The sequence below is a fragment of the Buceros rhinoceros genome, unplaced genomic scaffold (assembly GCF_000710305.1).
Source record: "Buceros rhinoceros silvestris isolate BGI_N320 unplaced genomic scaffold, ASM71030v1 scaffold28581, whole genome shotgun sequence".
In the NCBI taxonomy this organism is placed as follows: domain Eukaryota; kingdom Metazoa; phylum Chordata; class Aves; order Bucerotiformes; family Bucerotidae; genus Buceros; species Buceros rhinoceros.
This window is the reverse complement of record NW_010392989.1, coordinates 33,545-56,709: the sequence shown is the minus strand read 5'-3', so window position 1 is coordinate 56,709 and position 23,165 is coordinate 33,545. Positions and strand designations below refer to the sequence as shown.

Sequence of the window (23,165 nt, the reverse complement as noted above, 5' to 3'; positions counted from 1 at the left end):
GCTGGAGCAGGAAGATTCATTAGGTGGGACAGGGGCATCTGTAGAAGTAATGGAGAGATCTGTCAGTGAACATTCATTGATTCCACAATGGTTTGATCTAGCCAGCTTGTTCAAGTATTGTTCACGAAGCGTGTTCAGTTTCTAGATCTAGAACTCCAAATTTCAAGAAATGAGTGTTCTCTGGGCAGAGCATTTGTTTGAGCCCACCTCCATTTGAGACTGAACTAGGTGGGCCGTCTGAGTCCAAATCTATATATAACAAAGACTTTTTCGGGGGAATATATCATCAGCGGGGAGAAACAGGCAATTGCCAAAGGCACTTCAGATCTGAGAAGAGCTGTACTGCATTTCAGAGGTGCTTGGCTCCCTCCATCAGTTGTACAGGCTGTCAGAGGCAGCTGGGCCCTTTGCTCAGTTGAATGAAGTGAAATGGAAAAAATGACACTGCCCTGAATCTCTGCTGGTAAGGTTATTCTGAGAGCGACGTGGCATTGAACTGGCAGCAGAGGGTACTAAAGAGACAATTTATGTGTGGAAATGAAAACTAAGAATACAGAAGCCTGTTTGATGACTGGTGCAGAAATACTGAGTACAGAGTGTGGAGCAAATGAATAGTAGTTTCTGTCATGTCATGCTGGGACTCTGATGCTTCCTGACCGAAAAGAAGAGGGTAGCAAAGGAGTAACTTGTGGCACAGAGTGGTCGTTTTCTCTGCTCACAGTTTGCACAATGTAGTAATGTTTTCACACGTAGGTTCTCCAAGCAGGGCTGGAGTATTTAAATCAAGGTACGTGATCTCATACCTGCTCCTGAAAGGAGCAGTCCAGTCCTCTGCTCCTATCTCCCTCAGTTTGCCCTGCTTATTGCTGCTTAGTACTGCCAGGGAGCTCGGGTTACAGAGCAGCGCTCAAGCACCTTCTCTGTCACCTGAAGGCAAAGCATCTGGGATAGGTCAGATCAGCCATTAAAACCACTTAAACTAACCCTGCTGTTCTCTTTGACAGCAACTGGCATGAGTTTAGATGCTCTGTAATAATAGGTAACTCCCTCTGGAGGAAGGCAGGAACAAGAGGCAGTAACCTCTTCCAGCTTCTCAGCCAGTTGCTTCAAAGTGATGTCTGTCCATGCACTCCGTATTTCTTCCTGCATGTAACAGCAGTCCGTAGTTAGTAAGCCAGGAGATTATGGTGATGTTCTTGGCTGTGCTGCAGGCTCTTATTGCTTGTTTCTGGAATTTCTGATCTGTAAAATGGAGGGATTAGAAGGAAAAATTAAAAAGACCATTTTAAATTCTTGGATGGAAGCACAGGAGAAAAACCCAGTGCTACTGTCATAGCTTAGATACAGAGACAAACCTGTCATTGTAAGACATTGCACTATGTCAAGTATGGCTACAAACATTAGATTACATCCATGTGGGCAGGAGCAGATGAATTCATGTGCCTTTCACTCCTACTCTAAACAGGCTGAATACGAAGCCAGCTCTGGGCCAGACGTGCTTAGTGCCCTGTTAAGTTTACCACACCCCCTCTACTAAATTTGTTATCTAAGGCACAGTGCTGCGCTGATGCAGCAATGCAGTATCACTTCTGACTGGGTATAGTTTCACAGCGTGGGTTGTCTGGCACCAGTACTTGTTTAAAGAGTCCCTGTGCCCCCTTGTCCTGCATACTTGCTCCCACACTTCACAGCGCTACCTTATCACTTGGGCTGACAACTGTTTCTGTAGCTCTGCTGGAGTCTGGATCAGCAATCTGATCTGGTTTGAAAACACACTTCACTTTTTTTTTTTTTTCCTTTTATTGCATTTTTCAGCATTGTTGACTGGGCAGTCTTTATAGGATGAAAATGGAATGAGTGCCAGCAAGGAGGCAAAGCACAGGCTCCTTAAGCTTGTATCACTACCAAAGTTCTTAACCTCTTAACTCACTGCCTCTATGTTTGAGCATGGAGCGTACTGGCTTGGATGCACCCATCTGTTTTGGCATTCTCTGAGTTACATGGATGCTTGGAATACTTTTTACTTTCCAAAGCATGGAAATTTTGTATCTAAATCTGCTGAGGATCATGTTTTATTATCTGACATGCTGAGTGGTGAAGAGCATGTTGGCCCAAGGGGACCAACTGGCATTTAAAATGGGACCTCAAAACAAAAATTAAACTGTGATTCCTGTGGAACATCAGTACAAAGTTCAATTTAGTATTTTTAAGGAGCAAGGGATATTCTTTAAAGCCATCATTACTGTACTGAGGCTGACTTCCTTGGGCTGCCTGTGGAGTGCAAAGAGAGAGATGATCACCTTGAACTGTGATGTTAAGCAGAAGCCCAATTTAACTACTCTGATCTGTTTTGTGGAAGAGCCTTTCTCTCCACTGGTGATGAAATGAGACTAGAGAGTCAAGAAGCTAAAGCAAAAGCTGTGAAAGTAGTCCTTATGAGCCATTCACAGTCCAGGAGTTAGAAGTGTTCCCTTTAGTTTTAAAAAAAAGTGCAACAACTCCATTTGCAAGGTAATTGCATCCTGAGTGAAAGGAACCGAGATATGGGGAACCACAAAAGAGAAATATCCTCTTAATAGGAAACATTTCTCTATTGATTTTCTGGGGAGTGGGAGAAATAATAAAGACCAAATGATCTGTGAATCTGCTACAATAAGATTAGAATAAAAATAAATAAATACAGCCCAAGCAGAATAAAAACCTGGAGACCAAAATCTTTGAGAACTTTGCCACATTGCTCTGTTCAGCTTTTTTCCTGGGCAGTTTTTATCATTTTCCCCTTCCCTTTGCCTTCTTGCCTTTACTGTCCTCATAGGGCAGCAAGACCTTTTTCTCCAGAAAGCTGTAGCTTTGCGTAATTGAGGTGCAGGAACAGGAGGTGTATTCCTCCCAGATCAAACAGGCAGAGTGAAGAAAATAACAAAGTCTTATATTGACCTGTAGAGGAAGATGATAAGAATGAATCTCATCACTGTTACTTTTTAACACTTAGCAACTTTGTTTTCCTTCTGCTTAGATATTTTTTCTTGTCTTTTATACATATCTTTTTAGTGTTTTATGCCATATAGATAATGAGAAACCAAAGCTGGTAGATCTCTTGGAAATCCTCCTGAGGCACAATGTAGAAAATTTCCTCTTTACTCTTTCACTCTGTCTGTGTGTACATACAGATATGTAAATCAAACCAGTGATGTAGTGATTATGCAAATCCATGAATCGATTGCCTGACAATCAGCAATGCCTCCTGAGTATTTAAATTAATCTCTTTTACATTTGAAGAAATTCTTCTTTACTGTATATACATATCAGACATCTGATGAAAATACAATAAAATACTTGATCGAGGAGAAGGAGAAGGGACAAGAGAGAATTAGCTACATGCCCTAATTACTATTTGGTCTTTTTTGGCTGAAAGAGTTCAGTTTTGAGATTTGAAGAGACTTGAGGTCTTTCATGGCCAGTGAGATAGTAATAATGCATGGAAAGCCGGCAAAATGAGGTAAGAATTCTGGAAAATTAGTATAGAACCCAAAGGGGAGAGTGTAAAAATAGCCATTCATATATAAACTTGGATTATCACACTAGCAAGGTAAGTATAGACTAGTGATGGGTGACATATCTCCTACCACATTTGTTAATTCCATAGGTTCAAATGACAGCTTGTGTCACATACTACTGCAATTTAACATGTATCTCGAGTCTTGGAGCTGGCAGCTGCTTTCTTCTGTAAAAGTTGCCCCTGGATTCAGGCAATTTCTAAGCAGCAAAACGACTACATTTTCTGCTGGCACTTCTATTGGCATTTGATGTTAAATTGAGGAAATTCCTTCTGTTGCAAGTTCCTCCTGCTCCTTCCCCAGAACGCCAGCAGGCCCTCAGGCAGCCACAGCATCTCCACTTTTTGCAAAAGGCTGGAGGTGACTTTCAAGTAAGGGAGAAGCTGGTGCCTTCCCTGCTCCGCTGCTCTTTTGGTGTGAGGTGACTGGAAGTGCAGTCACTAATTCCCCTCTCTCAGTCCAACTCCCAAACCTTCCAGTACTGGACTTCCTTAGAGACTCACTATGTTCGGCTGAACCTCTCACCATACTTTTCAGCTTGATGTAACATTATCGCCAAACTGTATTGGTCTGGCAGTACATTTTCTGGAGTTAGTATCACTATTCATATTACAGTGTAAGAGCACCGTATTCTGACTTGGCTTGTGGACTTCCGAGTATATGTGAGAAATGCTGGAGAAAGCATCTCCCTAGCGCCCTGTGTTGTAGGTAGACTCAGGCAATCCTGACACAAAATGAAACCCCAGAGGTAAAAAAAAAAAAAAAAAAAAAAATCAAATTTTTTTTTTAAAGTCCCTAGCGCCCTGTGTTGTAGGTAGACTCAGGCAATCCTGACACAAAATGAAACCCCAGAGGTAAAAAAAAAAAAAAAAAAAAATCCAAATTTTATGTTAAAGATACATAATTGCATGGGCATCAGAGCTGTAAGACATTACAGCCTCATGGCCATGTTTCTGAGCTGCTTGGCAGGAAGGTATGGAGCTTAGTCTCGTGAGGCGCTGTGGCTCCTGAGCTCTTCATATCTAGTCTGTGCTGGCACTATGAGTAAAATTCTCAAAAAGGTATAAATAGTATAGGGAAATTTCAAAGTACCATTTTATTTAAAAATAATATTGTTAATGTCCTGTAGTTTCTTAAAATTTGAGTTAAGACCGTATTTTTTTCCAGTTCCTTTGTATTTGAAAACAGTAAGGCTGATATTGTTCAAATTTTAAATAAATATTTCCCTCAGGCTCTCTCTGAAAAACTCAGCCTAAAAAGTAAAAATTTGAGACCGTTACAGCTAGCTGGAGAGAATCATTTAGCAAGGAAGGGTTGAAGTGACCTTAACTTCAGTAACATTCAGTTCTGCTGCCAGGGTAGCACAAATATGAGTTTGTTGAAAAATGAACCCAGATGAACTCTGTGTAGATAAAGAATTATGGTGGAAATATAACAAATTTATTAGATACAACACATTATTTATAGAAATATATGGTTAAAATAAGAGAGGAATGTAAAATGCATTCTGAATACTACTACTATTTCTTTTTTTTGCCTTAGAAATTGTTGACGGCAATGTGAAAATGACACTGGGTATGATCTGGACTATCATCCTTCGCTTTGCTATTCAGGATATTTCAGTGGAAGGTAATAGTAATGAAACTGTGTTAAATCATTACAAAATTAGTTAAAAGGCTTTTTTATATGAATTGTGCATGAGTGAGATGAGTGTTTTAAAAATGAATAATTTTTTCACATGAAAGTTCTCTACCTGGTGACAAAATCAATTTCTGGAGGGAAAAAGTAATTACTCTCCTTATACTGACAGAGATCTTGAGCCAGCTTTCTAAATGCAGAAGTTCTGGGCATGTCTCTCAGTTATAGAGATGGAAACATGCCTGTGCTTCTGAGCTTTGGTGCCCTGAAACCATGCTATACCCTGTATGGTGGTCCTATTGCCAATATACTTTTCTAGTCCTGCCCATTTTTCACTTTCTTTGCACATACTTGGTTTTCTGCAAATATTATCCGATTATATCTTCTTTCTATCACTTTTTTCCCCCCTCCACTACTTGGGAATTTTTTTCTGAACTTTCACTTGGTAACTGGCATCAGGAAGTATGTTATAGTTGTGATACTCTTTAAATCAAGTCTATTCTGTGAAAAGTCTAGAATTCTAGAAGCTAATACCAATTTTCAACAAAAGCAGAGTCAATTCAAGCTCTCCTTACTGTTCTGCCTGTCATTTGTGGGACATTAAATGTGTACCTAATGGTCTGTTCAATCTTTTCTGTCCTTATGCATTCAGATGCCCATAGTGTTCAGATAATGAAGGTATTTCTTCAGCACTTACACCTCCCCATAAGCAAATGGCCTGAAACTGCAAGCATATCTCATATAGGCACCAACACAATCTTTTATGTCTAGTTCTATTATATTTGTATTGGGTGTTATTCTCCAAATATAAATTCTGCTGACCAACAAATATAATTTCTTAAACTTCTAATATCTCAGAATTATTGTGCAGGCTGAGACTCTGTTCTGAGTTGTTTCGGTTGAGCTGACCTCTGTGTTCTAATGGAGCCCTATTAGTCCATTTGTATGAGTAGCTTTAGGATTAAATGTTGGCTTAGGCCAACCAGTTTCAGGTGGCTGACCACGTTTAAGATGACAAGAAGTTAATTCCTTGAACACTTTTTACATTTTTTCTTTTTTTACTCCCTGCTGTCTTTTACAGAGACCTCTGCCAAAGAAGGGCTGCTGCTGTGGTGTCAAAGAAAAACTGCTCCTTACAGAAATGTGAACATTCAGAACTTCCATCTTAGGTAAACTTTCATTATTTCAAGGGGTAGAAGCAGTCTAAATTATTTTAGGTCAGATTTTTCCCACCATTGTGTAGGTATATATTTGACAGGAGAATTTCACTTTTCACTGTTAACTATCTTTAGAGTTCAGCTCTATCTTCAGAATCTTATTTTGGTTAGTCTTTGGCATTGTTTACTATGGCTTCCATGGTTACTATTTAAAAGCAAAAAAAAAAAATCCCTACTACATACAGAGCTATCACATTATGAGAGGTCCTTGGTAGATGGGAATATACCTGAGTACTACAGCATAGTGACTTGGCAAATGACTGCTTTCAAACGAGAGCCACTGTAGGTATAGACTGCTCTTGGCAAAAATAGCAACGTGTTGAGCATGCAAATATCTTATTACGATGAATCAGTCTTTATTATTTTGTAACGTGACTATAAATAAGGAGCCAAAAATGCACTCAGTGCACAGCAGCAGCACTTCAAACACATTTGTTTTCAGAATCAGGATGATTACTTAAGTTGGAAAATTTAGTGAAGCTCCAGCCTCGTGGTTCTGTGTTTTCATTAAGAACTAGAAAGGGAGTTCCAGGCCATATGCAGGCTGCCTGGTTTTGGGATTTCACTGGGCTAGTTCCTGTAGCTCTGCCAGTGACCCACCTCATTAAACGACAAACTTGACATTGGTATTGTTTAACCACGTGATCTTGCCTTCCTTGAAACCCTTATAGTACTTACAGGAAGAGCTCTGTATTACACTGTTTTGGTATTTTGAATTCATTCTTAATGCACAGCACCTAAAGCACGTGTAATGATAGAGAGGATACGGTTCACACATGCATCCACAGATAAAAAGAATTTGTTTGATTTACAGTCACTGAATTGCCTTTAAGATATCTGAAATTTGTTATGTGTTATTTTCCTTGAATATATAGAGGTATATTTCAGTAGAGCTTTATATGGATGCAGGGTATACTGTAAGTTACAGTATCAAATCTTAGTGTGTGTACATACATATGGTGGTCTGATACATGGTAGGGGGAAAATGTTTTGAATGGAAGTACCCTGACTAACATTTGGGTTGATCAGATCTTACAGAACTACTTTACAACGGGCTGTCCAGGCCACTTTAGTCTATACTTTTTGGAAAAAAACCCTTTTTGTTAGTCTGGTGCTCATTTTAAATAAGTTTTACCTTCTGGATGATACTATATTATACAATGTATTTATTATTTTGGTTGATTGTATTACATTTTTATTGGAGATGATTCTGTTATTTGAAGGATCCACCCAAACATCTTGATGATAGGGATTCTAACAGTCTTAAAATGTTTAGTATGGCACCATCAATGCAGAGGATAAGACCTCTAATCCATAGTCCCAGTGATTGCATAAAATGTGTACATGAAGTATCTTTCAGAATAACTGCTTCTGGCTGAAAAGAACCTCTCATAGTCCTTTCAGATTTGTAGCCCCGTTTCTTGCCTGTTCTTGCCTTGAAAGGCAGTGGGCCTGAAGTCACACCGAAGTGTAAGAGCTCAGATCGAAGCTGTCATATGTGTGAAGTGTTTTAAATAAACTAAGCCCATTTATGACTTCTTCCATAGGCACAGCATGGTTGTGCCATTAAAATTGTCTGAAATAGCTTACACATAAAAGGCAATTGCTTCAGCAAATCCAAGTAATTGCAGGTTTGCTCTGCTCTTATTTTTTCACAAACATGCTATATGTGTAATAAGAGATTATGCACTTTCATTGATGAATGTGTACGCTGAGCTATCCTAAAACACTGCACAAATTAAGCAATTGAAAACAGGGACCGTTGCACATAATGTACACTGCCTAGAAAGTATTATGGAGTCCTGAAGTGTATATGGACTGTAGAGTAAGGTATGTACTACAGGAAAAAGAGTACAGTAACAGAAAAGCTCAGAGTGATGAGATTTGACAGAACGTAAGTGTCAGGGTTTGGCAGGAGAATTCCTGCTCGATTTTAAGGCTTGAGCAAGGAACAAACTGTAAAATGCCATGACTTTATTAACTAATTTTTTTCCATTCTATTTTTTGTTGTAAAGCTGGAAAGATGGCCTTGGATTATGTGCACTTATCCATAGACACCGACCTGATCTTATTGACTACTCCAAGCTAAATAAGGTCATCTGTCTGGGTGGTACAGCATGCTGTCCTGCAGTGATCTGGCTCACTTCTGTTTTGCTTAGCATGTTTTCTAAAAGACAAGCTGAGAGCGCATACTAATTCTGACTGGCTTTTTAAGCTCCCTCAAAAAAACCCCCAAAACAACAAAACAAAAAATACAAAACAGTGACATGGAGGAAAGAACCTCATGACTCTCCTGTGTCCTTCTTTCCTTCCCACTTCCTTCCTTTCCATTTCCTTCCCATCGGCTGGCCAAGCTGGTCAGTCATGGGACAGGCTCTCCCTAATCAGCCCCTTCCCTTTCCTGCAACAAAAGGGAGGGTTGAGGAAATGTCCTCAGGTTGTGCCAGAGGAGATTTAGGTTGGATATCAGGAAAAATTTCTTTAAAGAAAGTGTTGTGAAGCGCTGGAACAGGCTGCCCGGGGCAGTGGTGGAGTCCCATCACTGAAGAGGTTTAAAAGACATGTAGATGTGGTGCTGAGGAACATGGTTTGGTGGTGACCTGGCGGTACAGTGTTAATGGTTGGACTCAGTGATCTTAAAGGTCTTTTCCATCCACTCTTCTGTGATTCTGTTGGTGTTAGGAAAACAGTAATACAGGCTACAAAGCTGATAGCCCTCAGGGAGCAATAGTCATGTGGCCAGACCGGTGGAAAAGGGCAGGTAGTGGCAGCAGTGGCGGCAGCACCAGACCGTATGGCCTCAGTGCCAGCAGGAAAGCACTGGGCCCTGCCTCCATGCCTTTTTAAAGGAAGTGCTGAGGCACACCAAAACGCCAGAGCCAATGAGATATGCTGGTGTCATGGGAGGAAAACACCATTGGCTGGTTGACGTGTCTATTTTTCTCCTCTGCTGCACATGCTTACTTAGGTCCTCAGGGTTGGACAAGATTGGGTGCTCCCAAGGTGCATGAGCATAGGCACATGCACCCTGGGACAAAACCAAAGGTGTGCTATACTGCTTATCTTAAACCAGGTCACCATTACAACGACTTCAGCATTTAATTGCAAACAATCTGGTCCTCAGCTGCCAGGCAGTTTATGAAGCCTTTTACGCTGCCCAATTTGGATGTTAAATCAAATAATACTCTGGAATTTTCCATTCACCACTGATAGTATTGTACACTCCATCCTGTTTCGTATCTGGTGTAAATGACTAGATTGCAAAGCAGTAAACAGTGAGATGATGATTAGTCCTAAGATTCCTTAAAACAAACACTACCCTTGGTAATCTGGAATACACAATGAGTTACTAGTCTTGCACAGAAAATATTCACCGATTCTTAGATTATACTTCTACCTAATACTTCCAGAGAATGGAAACAAAACTCATATCCTACCTTCCTTAGGTAGTACCTCACAGGGATGACAGAGCTACTTTTTTACAGTGTGTTAATCGTGGCAAAAATGGATGTTTTCTAAAAGATAGCAGCCACTTTGGTTTAGAGTGAGGAGTGAGGAGCAAGTAATAATGTCAGAATTTCCAGGTATAATTACTGAAGAATAAAACTTAGAAAGAAAGTGGAAGTTGTCATTCCATGTTAGCTTTCAATATTTTCTGCTCTTTGGAATAAATACATCTTGAGGTCTGATGTAAACACCATCAAAACAGAAAACTTAATCGTGGTTTTAATTTGTTGGGTGCAACATTTCATTGATGAGAGAAACTGGTAAATCATAGAGTATATTTTCCATTCCATGCCTGTCCATTACAAATTTATTTTACTAGTGCAATCGACTATTATCAGAAAGCCTTTGATGAGGGAAAAGATAAATAAATTAAATGAAATTATTTAAAAACTTTATATGTATGTTAACTTTTTGCTGGAGTCCCCAAGGTGTCCAGTGATGAAAATTAAATGAACTTATACCTAAACACATAAGATTTTAATTTAGGCAGTTGTTAAGAAAAGTGCAGATGTGAACCAAAGGGCAAAACATCAACCATCAACACCAGCTTGTTCTAATATACAACCTTTCTTATGGACAAACATATTCATGGAATGAAGCTTCCTGTCTCTTAAGCTGTGTGCTTAAGCATGGCACAAACAGAAGTTAGACTGAGTTTGTGCTTTGAAAAGTGGTACACAGCACTAAAGAACTTGACAGCGTAACCACCCGATGTATGAGTGCTGAGAAAATGGTATAGAACATAAGCAGATCTGCTTCAGCGTTACTATTTCCCTCGTAAAGGTTTCTAAAATGAGAACAGGTCAGGTTTCAAGCTGAGGCTGAGCTGTGGCACGTAAAGCACACGCAGAAAAATCCTAAAATAGATCTTGCTTTTCTGATCTGGCTGTGTTTGATTGACTGCTCATTTTGGTTACATTAACAGCTGTCTTGGTGTCTTGTTTCTTTGTTTCTTATCTCCCGCATGCTGTCCTTTCCTTTTCTCACCAATGTGTTTTGCGTGAACTTGTTAGCTGGAAAGATGGCCTTGCTTTCAACGCCCTTATACATAGACACAGGCCTGATCTTCTTGACTATGACAAGTTAGATGAGGTATTTCTTTAGCTGTAGCAGAGCTTTTTAGTTACTGTGGCTTGTAGTTTTATTTAAAAGGATGGGTGATGGAGATCTCCAATTATTCAGAAGTTGCTGTGATTTAAATAAATCCTTTACCAGTGGAGCACTAGTTACTCATGGACTTAGTACAAGCACACCAATAGGAGGTGCTCATCACTCATCCATAAGCGTAGTGTTTTAACCCAGTCAATAAGTCTCAACTCTAGATTTAGTGTATTTTTTGTCCCACTAATTTAGTAAGAGTTGCTGGATACATATGTGGTAAACCTTGCATATGGTGTCTTCTGTAATAGCAAAAAGAAGTTCATTGGTTTTAAATATTGTCCACATTTTAAGTTTCTCTTAATGATGCACAAAACTGCTGAATTATAATAGAGTGAGAACTAGAGACTTTGTATTCTATTATATCCAAATTGTTAGGTTTCAAAATGTAAACTGCTCTTCATAACACATTTTATTGAAGATGCAGCTTTTAAAGGAAAGGCTATCTAGTATCATATGTTTACAGAAAGACATGTCGTGGCCGTTACTACTTATGAAGCCTGGTATATGTATGTGCATGAGGAACAGACTTCTGTGAAACTTAGAAAGTTGCTGGGATAAGATGTAATTAATCTTATTAAGCTGATTTCAAAGTAACAAAAGAAGAATGCTTGAGACTAGATACCTTTCTAGGAAGTAGCTTTCTTTCAATAAAGAAAGATACCTTTCTTTCAATTCAAATGGAAGCCCTGGAGATTCCCTACAGAAAATCTGTTAATGCTTTTTCAGTGCCTTCCAGCATCTCTAATGCTTCTCTTCAGTGTTCTATTTTCCCAACCTCTCTCTGTAGACATTGGCATTGCTCAGAGCGGCTATGATCATTTAGCAGTTTGTGAATATGTGAAAATAATAACAGCATTACTGGCATGAACTGCCATTTCCCATAGGGCGTTGTCTCTCCAAGCTGATAAGGGAAGGCTTCCTTAGGAGCAAGCAGCCCTAATCTGACACATCTTCCATTGTCAGCAACAGCTATTGTTTATCTGAACTGTGCTCACTGCTTCCTTTCTCTTTCCTTCAAAAACCAGAACGAAAATCTCAAAACCAGAGAAAGTTCTTAAATTTCCACAGCTCTAAAATTCAGTTTATAGAGGCATTACAGTTTTGTCTGTTCGAGCCAGAATTGGGAAGTTTTGCTCCTTCTGGAGAACTACTGTTCTGTCTGTGCTTGCTTCTTCTTATGCATGCACCTGGCTGAGCTCAGTAGAATTCACATCACTGTAATAGAATGTATAGTAGGTATAAAACCCTGCAGGACTAACTTTGTGATGAATGGTCTAGTATAGCCTGCTGGACCAGTGGCCTTGACTATATGTATTACTCCTCTAGTTCACTCAGAATTAGCTCAGAATTATGAGCGTACACTGCATACATTATCTATGTTCCCCTCCAGAACATATTTGCAGCAGAGTCCTACTGGTATGTAAGAACTTATTACTGTTTTCTTTTAAAAGAGTAGCAAGACCAAAAGTTCATATAGCTGTACTCCGCTTTTTGAAGAACAATAGTTGTGACTCTGGTTTACAGTTTGGAAAAACAGAGTAAGTTTTGGTGTACCTACTGTAGTCTTGCTTCAAGAAAAAATGTCTGTCTTTGACTAGTTGTATTTTCTTTCATGCAGGATGACCCCATAGGAAATATCAACCTTGCCATGGAAATTGCTGAAAAGCATTTGGATATCCCTAAGATGTTGGATGCAGAAGGTGAGAGTTATATCTTACTGAAGTTTGTGTTACTCACAAGCAAAAAACAATAAAACTTCTTCTGTCTTGTAGCTAGCAGATTTTCAACATTCTTTCCACATGAATCATAATGGAGCAACCTGCTTTGTTTTCAAACAATGTTTTCCTTCTTGTTCCCCATTTATTTGATAATTTCACTCACTTTTTACTTCATTCTTTCTTCTTTGTATTTATTGTAGTTTTTTGGGCCCTAACCTCAGTATATGGCCCCACTGTGATAAATGAGGTAAAAATGCAGGATCAAAAGATTATCCTTGCCTTTAAGAAATTAAAATCTAAGTCTAATAAAGAGAAATACCATTTTTAGAAGCTTAAAGTGTATTAATTTTTTAAAGTGTTTAAGTGAGAGGGCCAGAAATAGAAATAGAAGTACAGAACTTTCAAAACATACTAACAACATGCCTCCTATGAGAGAGCTAGGTTGAGGGAAGCATTTTCTTCATGTATTTTAATTGTAAACCTTTTGCAGTGATAATTTTAACAAATGTTTGATTTCTCCTACAGTTTTTGTTGGTGTTTAGTAAAGTTTCCTGAATTTCTTCAAGATAACCAAACTTTTGCGTTCCAGACAAAAAATGTTGTCAACTGGAATTTGCCTACACTAGTTCAAAGTATTCTTTTCAAAATAGGCAGACTCTGCTCTGGTGGCTTGTCAGTAGAGCAGTGATGACACAGCAATTATCCAGAGCTCTCAGACTCATTGTGTCTACTTTCCTTGAAGTTTTTTGGTAGGAAAGTTAGGCCAATACAGGATGATTTGGAAAATCCAGGTTGAAACCTCTTCATTGAAGAGGTTTCTTGGTTTCACCATCATGCTTCAAAAGGAATTATTTTAATTTTCTGAATTGCAATTCCCCTTTCAAGCACCACTTAATTATTTTACAGTGAAATACTGTGCAAGAAATAAACAGAAGTGTTACCTCCTTACCATTGAACACCTCCTACTATCCCCCTCCTTTCCTTATGTTTTCTCTTTACCTTCAATGTAAGAAACCCTTTTCTTTCCTCACCAGATTTTCTGCACATTCTAGCCCTTATCTTACTATTCACCTTCTTGGCAGGGAAGGCGGAAATAAAACCATGCTCTTAGAACACCCTCTGAGTATTCACCATCACTTTTTACTTGCTTTACTTCCACTGTGTTCTCAGTGGAAACTTTGTAAAGTTTTGTTTACAACTATGTGAAGTAGATGCAAAACCAGTAAATACATTTGTCTTGAACTTAGAAATCTCACTGTTAATATTAGAAATTGTCACCTTATTCCTGGGTCTTTTCACACCGGTATCTTCCAACTCCTTACGCTGGCAGGAATCTTTGCAGCTTCTACTAGCATGATTCATCACTCAGCTGTAATTGGTGTAAACCCATCATCTTTTTTCTGCCTTTCTCTTCAAAGTATCAAAAAGCTCCATTTTTACCAATGTACCTTGACTGCACCTTCTCTACACTTTTACTCTTTCTTGCCATAATAGGGACAAAGCTATCAGCCAGCCAAGCCAAATTCTGTGATTTGTGCTATTAACTAAAAAGACAGGTTGGTGCAAAGATTGCAAAACTGTTACTCACCAGGCTTTTCTTAGCACAAAATATATTCTGGACTCCAAGACTTCTACAGATTTCCAATACATGTCAACAGCCTGTCAGTCACGGGGACCCTGTACTAATGTACAATGAACTCACTCCTATTTTGTGACTGTCAGTGGCTGTCTTTAACTGGAATAATTCTAGTGATTTAGATGAAGTTGCTTTGAAGCGACAGTGAAGCTGAATGCAGTAGATCTGCCAGCCATGCCATCTGCTTGGGAGTTTCCACAAAGCAGAAGGTAGCAATACCCTTCTGTACAGTCTCAGTCTTCAGATGTTTTGTTGTTTCAAGAAGAGCTGTATCTTTTCCATTTACCGATTCCTAAAGCTCAGGTAGCTTTGCACTGATATCAGCAAGCAGATGCAACCTGAATAATGGTGTATTTATTTTGAATTCTTGAGAGATTTGATTCTTGAGATGGCATCATCAGCATAATCCAATGGAAGTACCTTGTGAGAATTTCTGAGCAGTTAACCTTCTTCTCTCTACACAGATGTAGTAAACACTGCCAGACCTGATGAAAAAGCCATTATGACTTATGTTTCCTGTTACTACCATGCATTTGCTGGTGCTCAGAAGGTGAGATTGTAGAAGATGGATCAGATCTCATCCTTCGCCTTCTGTCTTGTTTCTTTCAGCAATTTTTCCTCTTCTGATCTTTTCCTCACTAGTTGCTAGGACAGCATCTTAATGCTGAACTCATTTCCTGCTGCTTGATTTTCTCTGTGAGCCACTGTCTTGGTAGATCCAGTAGTAGTCTGTCCATTTGTCCCATAGAAACAAACCTTCCTGTGTCATCTTTCTGTATATATACTAATAATATCCAGTAGGTTTTTGACAGCTGGTTACTGACTGGGATAGGGGATGTTATTCTCTTCGATTAAACTTGTGTGCATTCATTTGAAGCACCTTTAAAAATGCAAGAAGAAAATAAGCTCTTAGTGAAAAAAACAATTTCAACAGCAGAATGCCATCTTTTTTTCTCCCTGCTGGATATTATTCCTGCTACAGATGCCAAAATCATTGTTACAGATGCTCAGAAAATAAACCCTTCTCTTATGTTTTCAGGATTGTTTTTAAAATGTTAAATGCTTAATGGTAAGTACAGATAGCAACATAAACCATTGCAACTGTGCAAAATAGACACAGAAACGTGCACAGACATCTCAGAAGAGCTCTGGAATCATGTCCTAATGAAAAGAAGGAAAATTTTAAAAAGCAAGGCAGTAGAGTTGGACTTGCTTCAGGTATTAGAAATATAAAGAATTCTGATATATAATACTAAGGTTATAACTAATCCTCACATCAAAACATAGTCTGTCTTTCTTGTGTCTTAGCAAAAAAAACCCCACAGTCTAAGTCACCAGATATACGCGTGCCAGTTCTTTAAGCAAATAGTCCTGGTAAAAATAAGGTCACTCTCCCTATGACAATACTGCAGGATCAAGCTTATTGAAAAAATTCCACCTCTTTGTAAAAGCTTATGTTGAATTTCTAGTGTATGTTTTATTCTGTCAGCACCCATCAATATAATATTATATTTATTAACAGCTTTGTAGAGTCTCTAGCTACAGAGTAATGGACAAGGAAAAACAATTAGAATGACACTATGTTGTGCGTTTATTTAATCATCCTGTTTTCTACTCCTCAGATCTTTTTTTTGTTTTGTTTTAATTTCTCCACCCCCTCTTGTAGATATTGTGAACACTCCCAAACCCGATGAGAGAGCTATCATGACATATGTGTCCTGCTTCTACCATGCTTTTGCTGGAGCAGAGCAGGTATTAATCAACTGTCCCTTCAGGTTGCTGTGGTTTTGATTGGTTGTTTCACATTTCCACTAGTTCATTAAAAACAAAAAACCAACTAATTTAGCACTTTTTGGTTTTAACTAACAATTGCAAGTATTACTTGAGCACTAATACTTGTTTTAACCAACACTTGAACCCATTTAGTTAAATGTTGTATGGCAAGTTGGCCTTCCATAATTTCAATGGACATTCCTGTTTCTAATTTTGGGTCTTTATTGGGTGATTATAAAGAGTAATGCAGAAAAATGGTATTTGAAGATACTGTGAAATGGAATTGTTTGTTGCTGCATCAACATCTTATGCATTTGCCGCCTAGAAGAATGTTTGACTTTTGGAGATTGAGACTATTCTTGACTTACTCATGCTGAGTAATAATTTAGGGCTAGATTTTCAAAGATGCCTGAAGATGCAGAAAGGCAAAGAAGACATCAGTATTTGTGTGGGCTTCCCACTGAAGCCAACAATTATTTGCGGATCAAAGACCAAGTATAAAAGGCAGGAACATCAGCTGCAAATCTGTCATACAGGATGAGATTCTCACTTAATAATGTGGCATTTCCCACGGTTCTGCTTCATATATTTCTAGCCTACAAATGGACATAACCCAATTTATGTGAAAAAAAAAACCCCAAAACCGAAACAAGCCAAACCCCTTAAAGTAGTTGATATTTTCCCTCCATCCTCAGGATTTAATTTCTCTTCCTGTCTGGTAGCCTCCTACACCTTAGCGCAGAATCACATAATCATCTGATTGGAAGAGACATTTATGTTCATCGAGTCCAACTGCAAACCATGTCCCTCAGCGCCACATCTACACATGTTTTAAACACTTCCAGGGCTGATAACTCTACCACTGCCCTGGACAGCCTATTCCAATGCTTGACAGCCCTTTCTGTAAAGAAATTTTTCCTAATATCCAACCTAAATCTCCCCTGGCGCAACTTGAGGCTGTTCCCTCTAGTCTTGTCACTTGCATGTGGGAGAAGAATCTGATCCCCACCTCACTACAACCGCCTTTCAGGTAGTTGTAGAGAGTGATAAGGACTCGCCCTCAGCCTCCTTGTCTCCAGGCTAAACAACGCCAGTTCCAACAGCTGCTCCTCGTAAGACTTCTGCTCTAGACCCTTCCCCAGCTTCATTGCCCTCCTCTGGACACAGGCCAGCACCTCAGTGTCCTTCATGGAGTGAGGGACCCAAAACTGGACACAGGACTCAAGGTGTGGCCTCACCAGTGCCAAGTACAGGGGGACAATCACCTCTCTCCTCCTGCTGGCCACACTATTGCTGATACAAGCCAGGTCACCATTGGCCTTCTTGGCCACCTGGGCCCAGCACAGCTATGCTGTTGCACCCTTTTGCTTCTGGGTATGAGGTGTTTGCTATTCATGCAAAAGAGAGATTTCCACATACTCTCAACACCGGAGTCTATACATATATTTATTTTATTAGATATACTCCAGACTCACATTTGTATGAAAGAATAGATCTGTGATCTCAAGCTACTAATGTAAATTTCAAATATGGCAGAGCTACACGGTGCCTGCACAAATAAATTTGGCAGGAGGCGTGAAAAGATTTGCTGTCAGTGGTTGAGCCACATATATTCTCAAGGGTATGTTCACATATGGCATGCAGATACAGAGTGGTCTGAGACTCCTGAATTATATGCAGTGTTTTTCCAGTGTGGGTAACAAGTGTGATGCTTTTTTGGTGTGATTTTTTAAAAAACAATAACCTAATAGGATAACTTTATAGAATGGCCTAAGTCATCTTTGAAAATAAAAGAATTATTGGACAACTATAATGCCAATGTGAAATTTCCCCTTGTATAATAAGGCTTAGTTGTAGAACAAGATGATTTCTGTGCTGATCTGTGCCTTATTCCAGGCTGGTAGAATCTGTGACTGCATAAGGAGAGTAAATACATACCTAAGTAACCTAGGAGCACAAATCAACAGCTATAAAACTATGTGATTTTTATTTGCAGCAGCCACATTCTCTCTCTTTCTTCAAGCCTGTACCTTTCTCAGAATGTGTTTATGAATATGTCATGTTATTTGCTGTGTTTTACAGGCTGAGACTGCAGCTAACCGGATCTGTAAGGTGCTTGCCGTGAATCAGGAAAATGAGAGGTTGATGGAAGAATATGAGAGACTAGCAAGTGAGGTAAATACAGCTGTATCTGTAATGTGGTGATAATTATGTTCATGAAATACTGCAAGCTGAAAGACTTATGCACTCATTGCAGGACAGCAAAGCGAAGACACTATGAGGATAAATCTCACAGTGCTAGGGTACAAAGCTCAGTTGCCCAAAATGTCAAGGTTCAGGTGACTTCTTTGCTACAGACCTCCTGTGTGACCTCCAGCAAGTCACTCAGTCTCATTAATGTTTTGAGGGCTGTCATCAATCTCCCCTAAGACCAAGCTTGCTGCCTCTGTAATCTCCAGATAGCCATCCTTGACCGCATGTGGAACATACAGGATCCTGTCACTCAAGCAAGCCCATTGTCTGTGTACTTCAAAGCTCACTGGGCAGTGTCTGTCAGGGTGTTCACAACGCACCCGTGAACACAGGCAGCAAATGAATGAGAAAGGGGGCACATTTTGGTCCTCTTGTCCTTTCCTGGTAAATGGCTAATTTCTTGTGTCAGGACTACAGATGCATAGTGCACAAGTGTCTTTAATAAATAGCCTGCAAAAACATAGCGAGATCATAGACACAAAGACAGTAGTGCTATGTTGCTGCTAACAGACTTCTGAGTGACAATTTTTGTATGACCTGAGTTAGTTTGCTGGTGTCCAACCTGATCTCATGACTACTTGAGACATCAAGACCAATACTTTTGAAAGTGGCAAGTCATTTTGGATAACTCAAGTTATGAGTAATTAGCTAGAGACGCCTTATATGTGCGATCATCTTTCTGAAAATCAGGATATTTCTAGAAATACCTAGAATACCTGGGCAAATTAAAAAAAATACTGTTCAGCTTTGAAAATCTTGTGCCATTAAGGCACTGATATCAACTGAAGTCAATACTATTAAAATGGAGCAAACTTGATTAGGATTTGTGCATTCGATATAATTTTTTAGTTGCATTTCCGTTGCCTTATTTCAATTGTTTGTGTGGCTTTGAAAGCTTTTAGAATGGATTCGCCGGACAATTCCTTGGCTGGAAAACAGAACTCCAGAGAAAACAATGCAGGCTATGCAGAAGAAGTTAGAAGATTTCCGGGACTACCGCCGAAAACACAAACCCCCCAAAGTCCAAGAGAAATGTCAACTGGAGATCAATTTCAACACTCTGCAGACAAAACTGAGAATCAGCAATCGGCCTGCTTTCATGCCATCAGAGGGGAAAATGGTTTCAGTAAGTAAAGGAGGCATCAATATTCTACTCTCCTTTTTATCAACGTTCTCACAAAAATTTCAATGGGAAGGATTGAAATGCCATTTTAAGTCATCCTCAGAAACTTCAGTTTGTTGCACTTTATCACTATCAAACCACTCCTTTTACCAGAATCTTGCTTTCTCTTAAGCATGCTCCTGCCTCTTTGAATGCTTTCCCCCGGAGAGCGAATTGTCTTGAGATGTGAGGTGGTACAGGGCTTCCTTTAGGAGTGTTATCAATACTTCTCTATCAGTGAGGCCAAATACTGTTTATTTAAGCAAATCTTGCAGTGGTTTTGCTGATATTTTGGTCATTAGACCAAACAGAAACAAAGATTGCCCAATATATGTTTCTACTTTTTTCTACTGTCTAAATTTTTTTTTTATTTCTTATGTCTGTGAAGATAAGAATAGTCAGTACCAAGAATTCTCATCTGATGATAAATATTGTGAGTTGACTGTGGGTCAAAATAGTTCCTATGGAATATAGCAAACCTTTTTCTGTACTCTGTTCTATCATTGTGTTTTGGTTGCTCAGATTTGATAAACAGACAATTGCACTATCTGAAAAGAGCCATTGTCCAATCCCCATACACAGAAAATAAGGTGCTGTTACTTCAGTTTCCTACTCATGCCTTTGAGTTTCTGAGGAAGCTCACAAGACTTTGTGCATCACAGAAAGTGAAATGAATTTGTATTCCAGGTGAAATAGACACCAAATCCTCTTGATACTAATTGTTTTGCTGTTGTCATCATCTTCCAAGCGCAAAACAGTTTTATTTTGATAGGAGATAGGTATGTCATGAAACAACATGCACATTGTAAAATGGGAGGTAAAAGCAATATATCGTGAAGACTCTAAATATGTAGCTATGTTTGAAAGCCATTTGTATAGGAGTTTCTTTCATGAACCCACCTGAACAGGATGCGCTCTTAGGAGCAGATGTCCAGACGGCAAGACTTGCTGAGCTGCCTGACAGCATTATCTATGATTCTGTGACTTCACAAAATCTGCACTTAAAAACTTAGCTTTTTGGAGCATTATTGTGAATGAATCAGAAATCTGCAAATTTGGATAAAAAGACATTATAGTTTCATCCACTCTCTCCCACGTATTCTCTTTGAAGGATATTGCCGGCGCTTGGCAGAGACTTGAACAAGCTGAGAAAGGCTATGAAGAGTGGCTGCTGAATGAAATACGAAGGCTGGAAAGGCTTGAGCACTTGGCTGAAAAATTCAGGCAGAAGGCTTCCACTCATGAACAGTGGGCATATGGTGAGCAGAGCTGGCTTTTAACTTTTTTGATATTTTAATGTTCACAGTTGAATACTTGCCATCCAGAAACTCACTCATAAGTACTTTGGACAGTTTTAGAAACATAAAATAATACAGATAAAATTGCAGGTTTTGTTGACTGTAGAGGTGATTCTGCCTTGTAGGCATGTCACTAATGAAATGTAATTGTGAAAATCATACTCTCGAGGTAGTAAGTCAAACTTAGTGGGAATATGCAGCATGTGAATAGAGACCGTTACTGTTAATTCATTCCTATGTATTTATACACCAGCAATCCAACGAGGAACGCAGTGACACCACTGGTAAGTGTGAAAGTGTTAACAGAGTTATTCTGAGTTGATTATAATTTGGTCATCATGATGTTTTGAAAAATCCACATAAACTATGTGATTACAGACTCATTTCTGCTTTGCTCTGTACTCTGGATTATACCTCTTTAAAGTTCTGTTTTTCAATGTAGTTGTAGTTCCATGTAGTTGTAACAGCTACAGGATCATTAAACATAGACCTGCTCTCCTATCCTGTTGTCTTCCTGCTTCTGGCACTCTTCTGGCTTTTTCCAGCTAGAATCTTTTCACACTGTGAAAGTCCATCCCCTATCACAGTTGCTGGAAGCATACAAGGCTGTAAATGGCTGCCAAGCAGGTACTAAAAGGGAAACTACAGTGTTTATCAGTCCTAAGAGCCTATTTTCTGAGAATGAACTACTCATGGTGACATGTTACGGCTGTTATGCAGGGAAAACTTCACATAAACTGGTACATAGCAAGTGGAACAATAGTCCCTTCTGGCTCTAGAATTCAGAGAGCTGTGTAATGCCATGTGGTGAGCTGCAGTTGGGGCTGTCTGTAAAGATTTAGTTGTCCAACACAGGAGCTACTGAGGATTAATATTTCAGTTTCTGACCTCCTCTTTGCTTCTCCAGCCTTTTGTAAATAGGTTGGCATTTTCCACTTAAAATTCAGTGTTTGATACAAAAGGCAGCCACACAGCTGATTTTTTTTTTAAGTGCTGAAATGAATAATGAATTGATGGCAGAATATGAGAAAGAATAGTAGATCATTAGTAAAAGCGAAGCTTAGCATAGCAGTGCGATTTCTGGGTTCATGAGTCTACACTACAAAAGACTTACCACAGTAGTTCAGAGTCTGAGTTTTTGTCAATATACCATTTTTATGCCAGTTTCTCCAGCAATGTAACATTTGCTGTTTTAGACAGTATAAGCAGCTTATGCAAAAATCAAGGAATTACTGAGAGATCTTTAAAAATACGTATTTCTAATTAACACTGTTGTGCTAACAATTTGCTACTGATTTCAGCAGGGGTGGGACTTCATCTCATACATGTGATTTTCACCATGTCTCAGTTTAAAAAGTTGACTAAATTTGTAATTGTTCTAACCAATAAATTAGTAAAAAATTATTAAAATTCTAATTTCCTCTTTCAGGTAAAGAGCAGATCTTACTGCAGAAGGATTATGAATCTGCTTCCCTGACAGAAGTCCGCGCCATGTTAAGGAAACATGAAGCTTTTGAGAGTGATTTGGCTGCTCACCAGGACAGGGTGGAACAGATCGCTGCCATTGCCCAGGAGCTGAAGTATGTTCCATTTAAAGGCTTGCAGCTGCTGACATTTAACTTTGCGATAAACTCTTTCCAATGAATTTGATAGTGTCAAAGGTACCAATGTAAGAATTCCAGAGATAGCTTCATAAGTATATTATCTGAGCTGGTCACTGAGACCTTTCCCTCATCTCCCCCTTACCCCCAACCAAATATAGAAATTCAACTAACCAAAATTATTTGAAAACAAATGTTTTAAAATTGACTTAACAGTAATCTTTTAGCATTAGCTCTGCTGAGGAGTTCACTGTGAGCTGATGGGAATCCTGGAGGTGTTAATTTCTCAGATCATATGGTCTGCTGAGTGATACTGGCCGTGAATTGTTTAGCTTAGAAAAGAATTTCACTTACACAAATTACAGATCAAGTAACTCCACTTTAAAATCATGTATTTTCCTACAAGTACATCGTTCTTTCTAAAAACTTCACAACCCTGAATTATCTCAATAGTAGCGGGCAATGCATTGACTTTTATGAAGTTTTGTGTCTAATATACTTATTTTCACAATCTCTTCATATTATATTTAGAAGAGTCAGTGTCTCCATTTTACAGAAAAGGTAATGCGGCATATGGAAACTAAATAACTTGCTCAGGGTCACACAATCAATCAAACACACAAGCTCTCCTAGAGGACAGCAGG

The 23,165-nt window shown here is 39.1% G+C and overlaps 1 protein-coding gene across 5 annotated transcripts in view; it reads left to right on the top strand.

Annotated features, from left to right (window-relative positions):
• Positions 1 to 23,165, top strand: part of LOC104500973 (alpha-actinin-2) — a 69,736-nt gene that overhangs the window by 27,382 nt on the left and 19,189 nt on the right. For 3 of the 5 annotated variants that reach the window (XM_010144705.1, XM_010144703.1, XM_010144706.1), the window contains exons 4-12: positions 5,100 to 5,186; positions 6,277 to 6,364; positions 8,428 to 8,506; positions 12,699 to 12,780; positions 14,899 to 14,984; positions 18,290 to 18,382; positions 19,356 to 19,586; positions 20,734 to 20,881; positions 22,350 to 22,500. In XM_010144705.1, the coding sequence (XP_010143007.1) occupies positions 5,100 to 5,186; positions 6,277 to 6,364; positions 8,428 to 8,506; positions 12,699 to 12,780; positions 14,899 to 14,984; positions 18,290 to 18,382; positions 19,356 to 19,586; positions 20,734 to 20,881; positions 22,350 to 22,500 (1,045 nt within the window). Of the gene's footprint in view, positions 1 to 5,099; positions 5,187 to 6,276; positions 6,365 to 8,427; positions 8,507 to 10,932; positions 11,012 to 12,698; positions 12,781 to 14,898; positions 14,985 to 16,100; positions 16,187 to 18,289; positions 18,383 to 19,355; positions 19,587 to 20,733; positions 20,882 to 22,349; positions 22,501 to 23,165 lie in introns of all 5 variants that reach the window. The other 2 variants (XM_010144704.1, XM_010144707.1) reach the window with 2 other exon arrangements.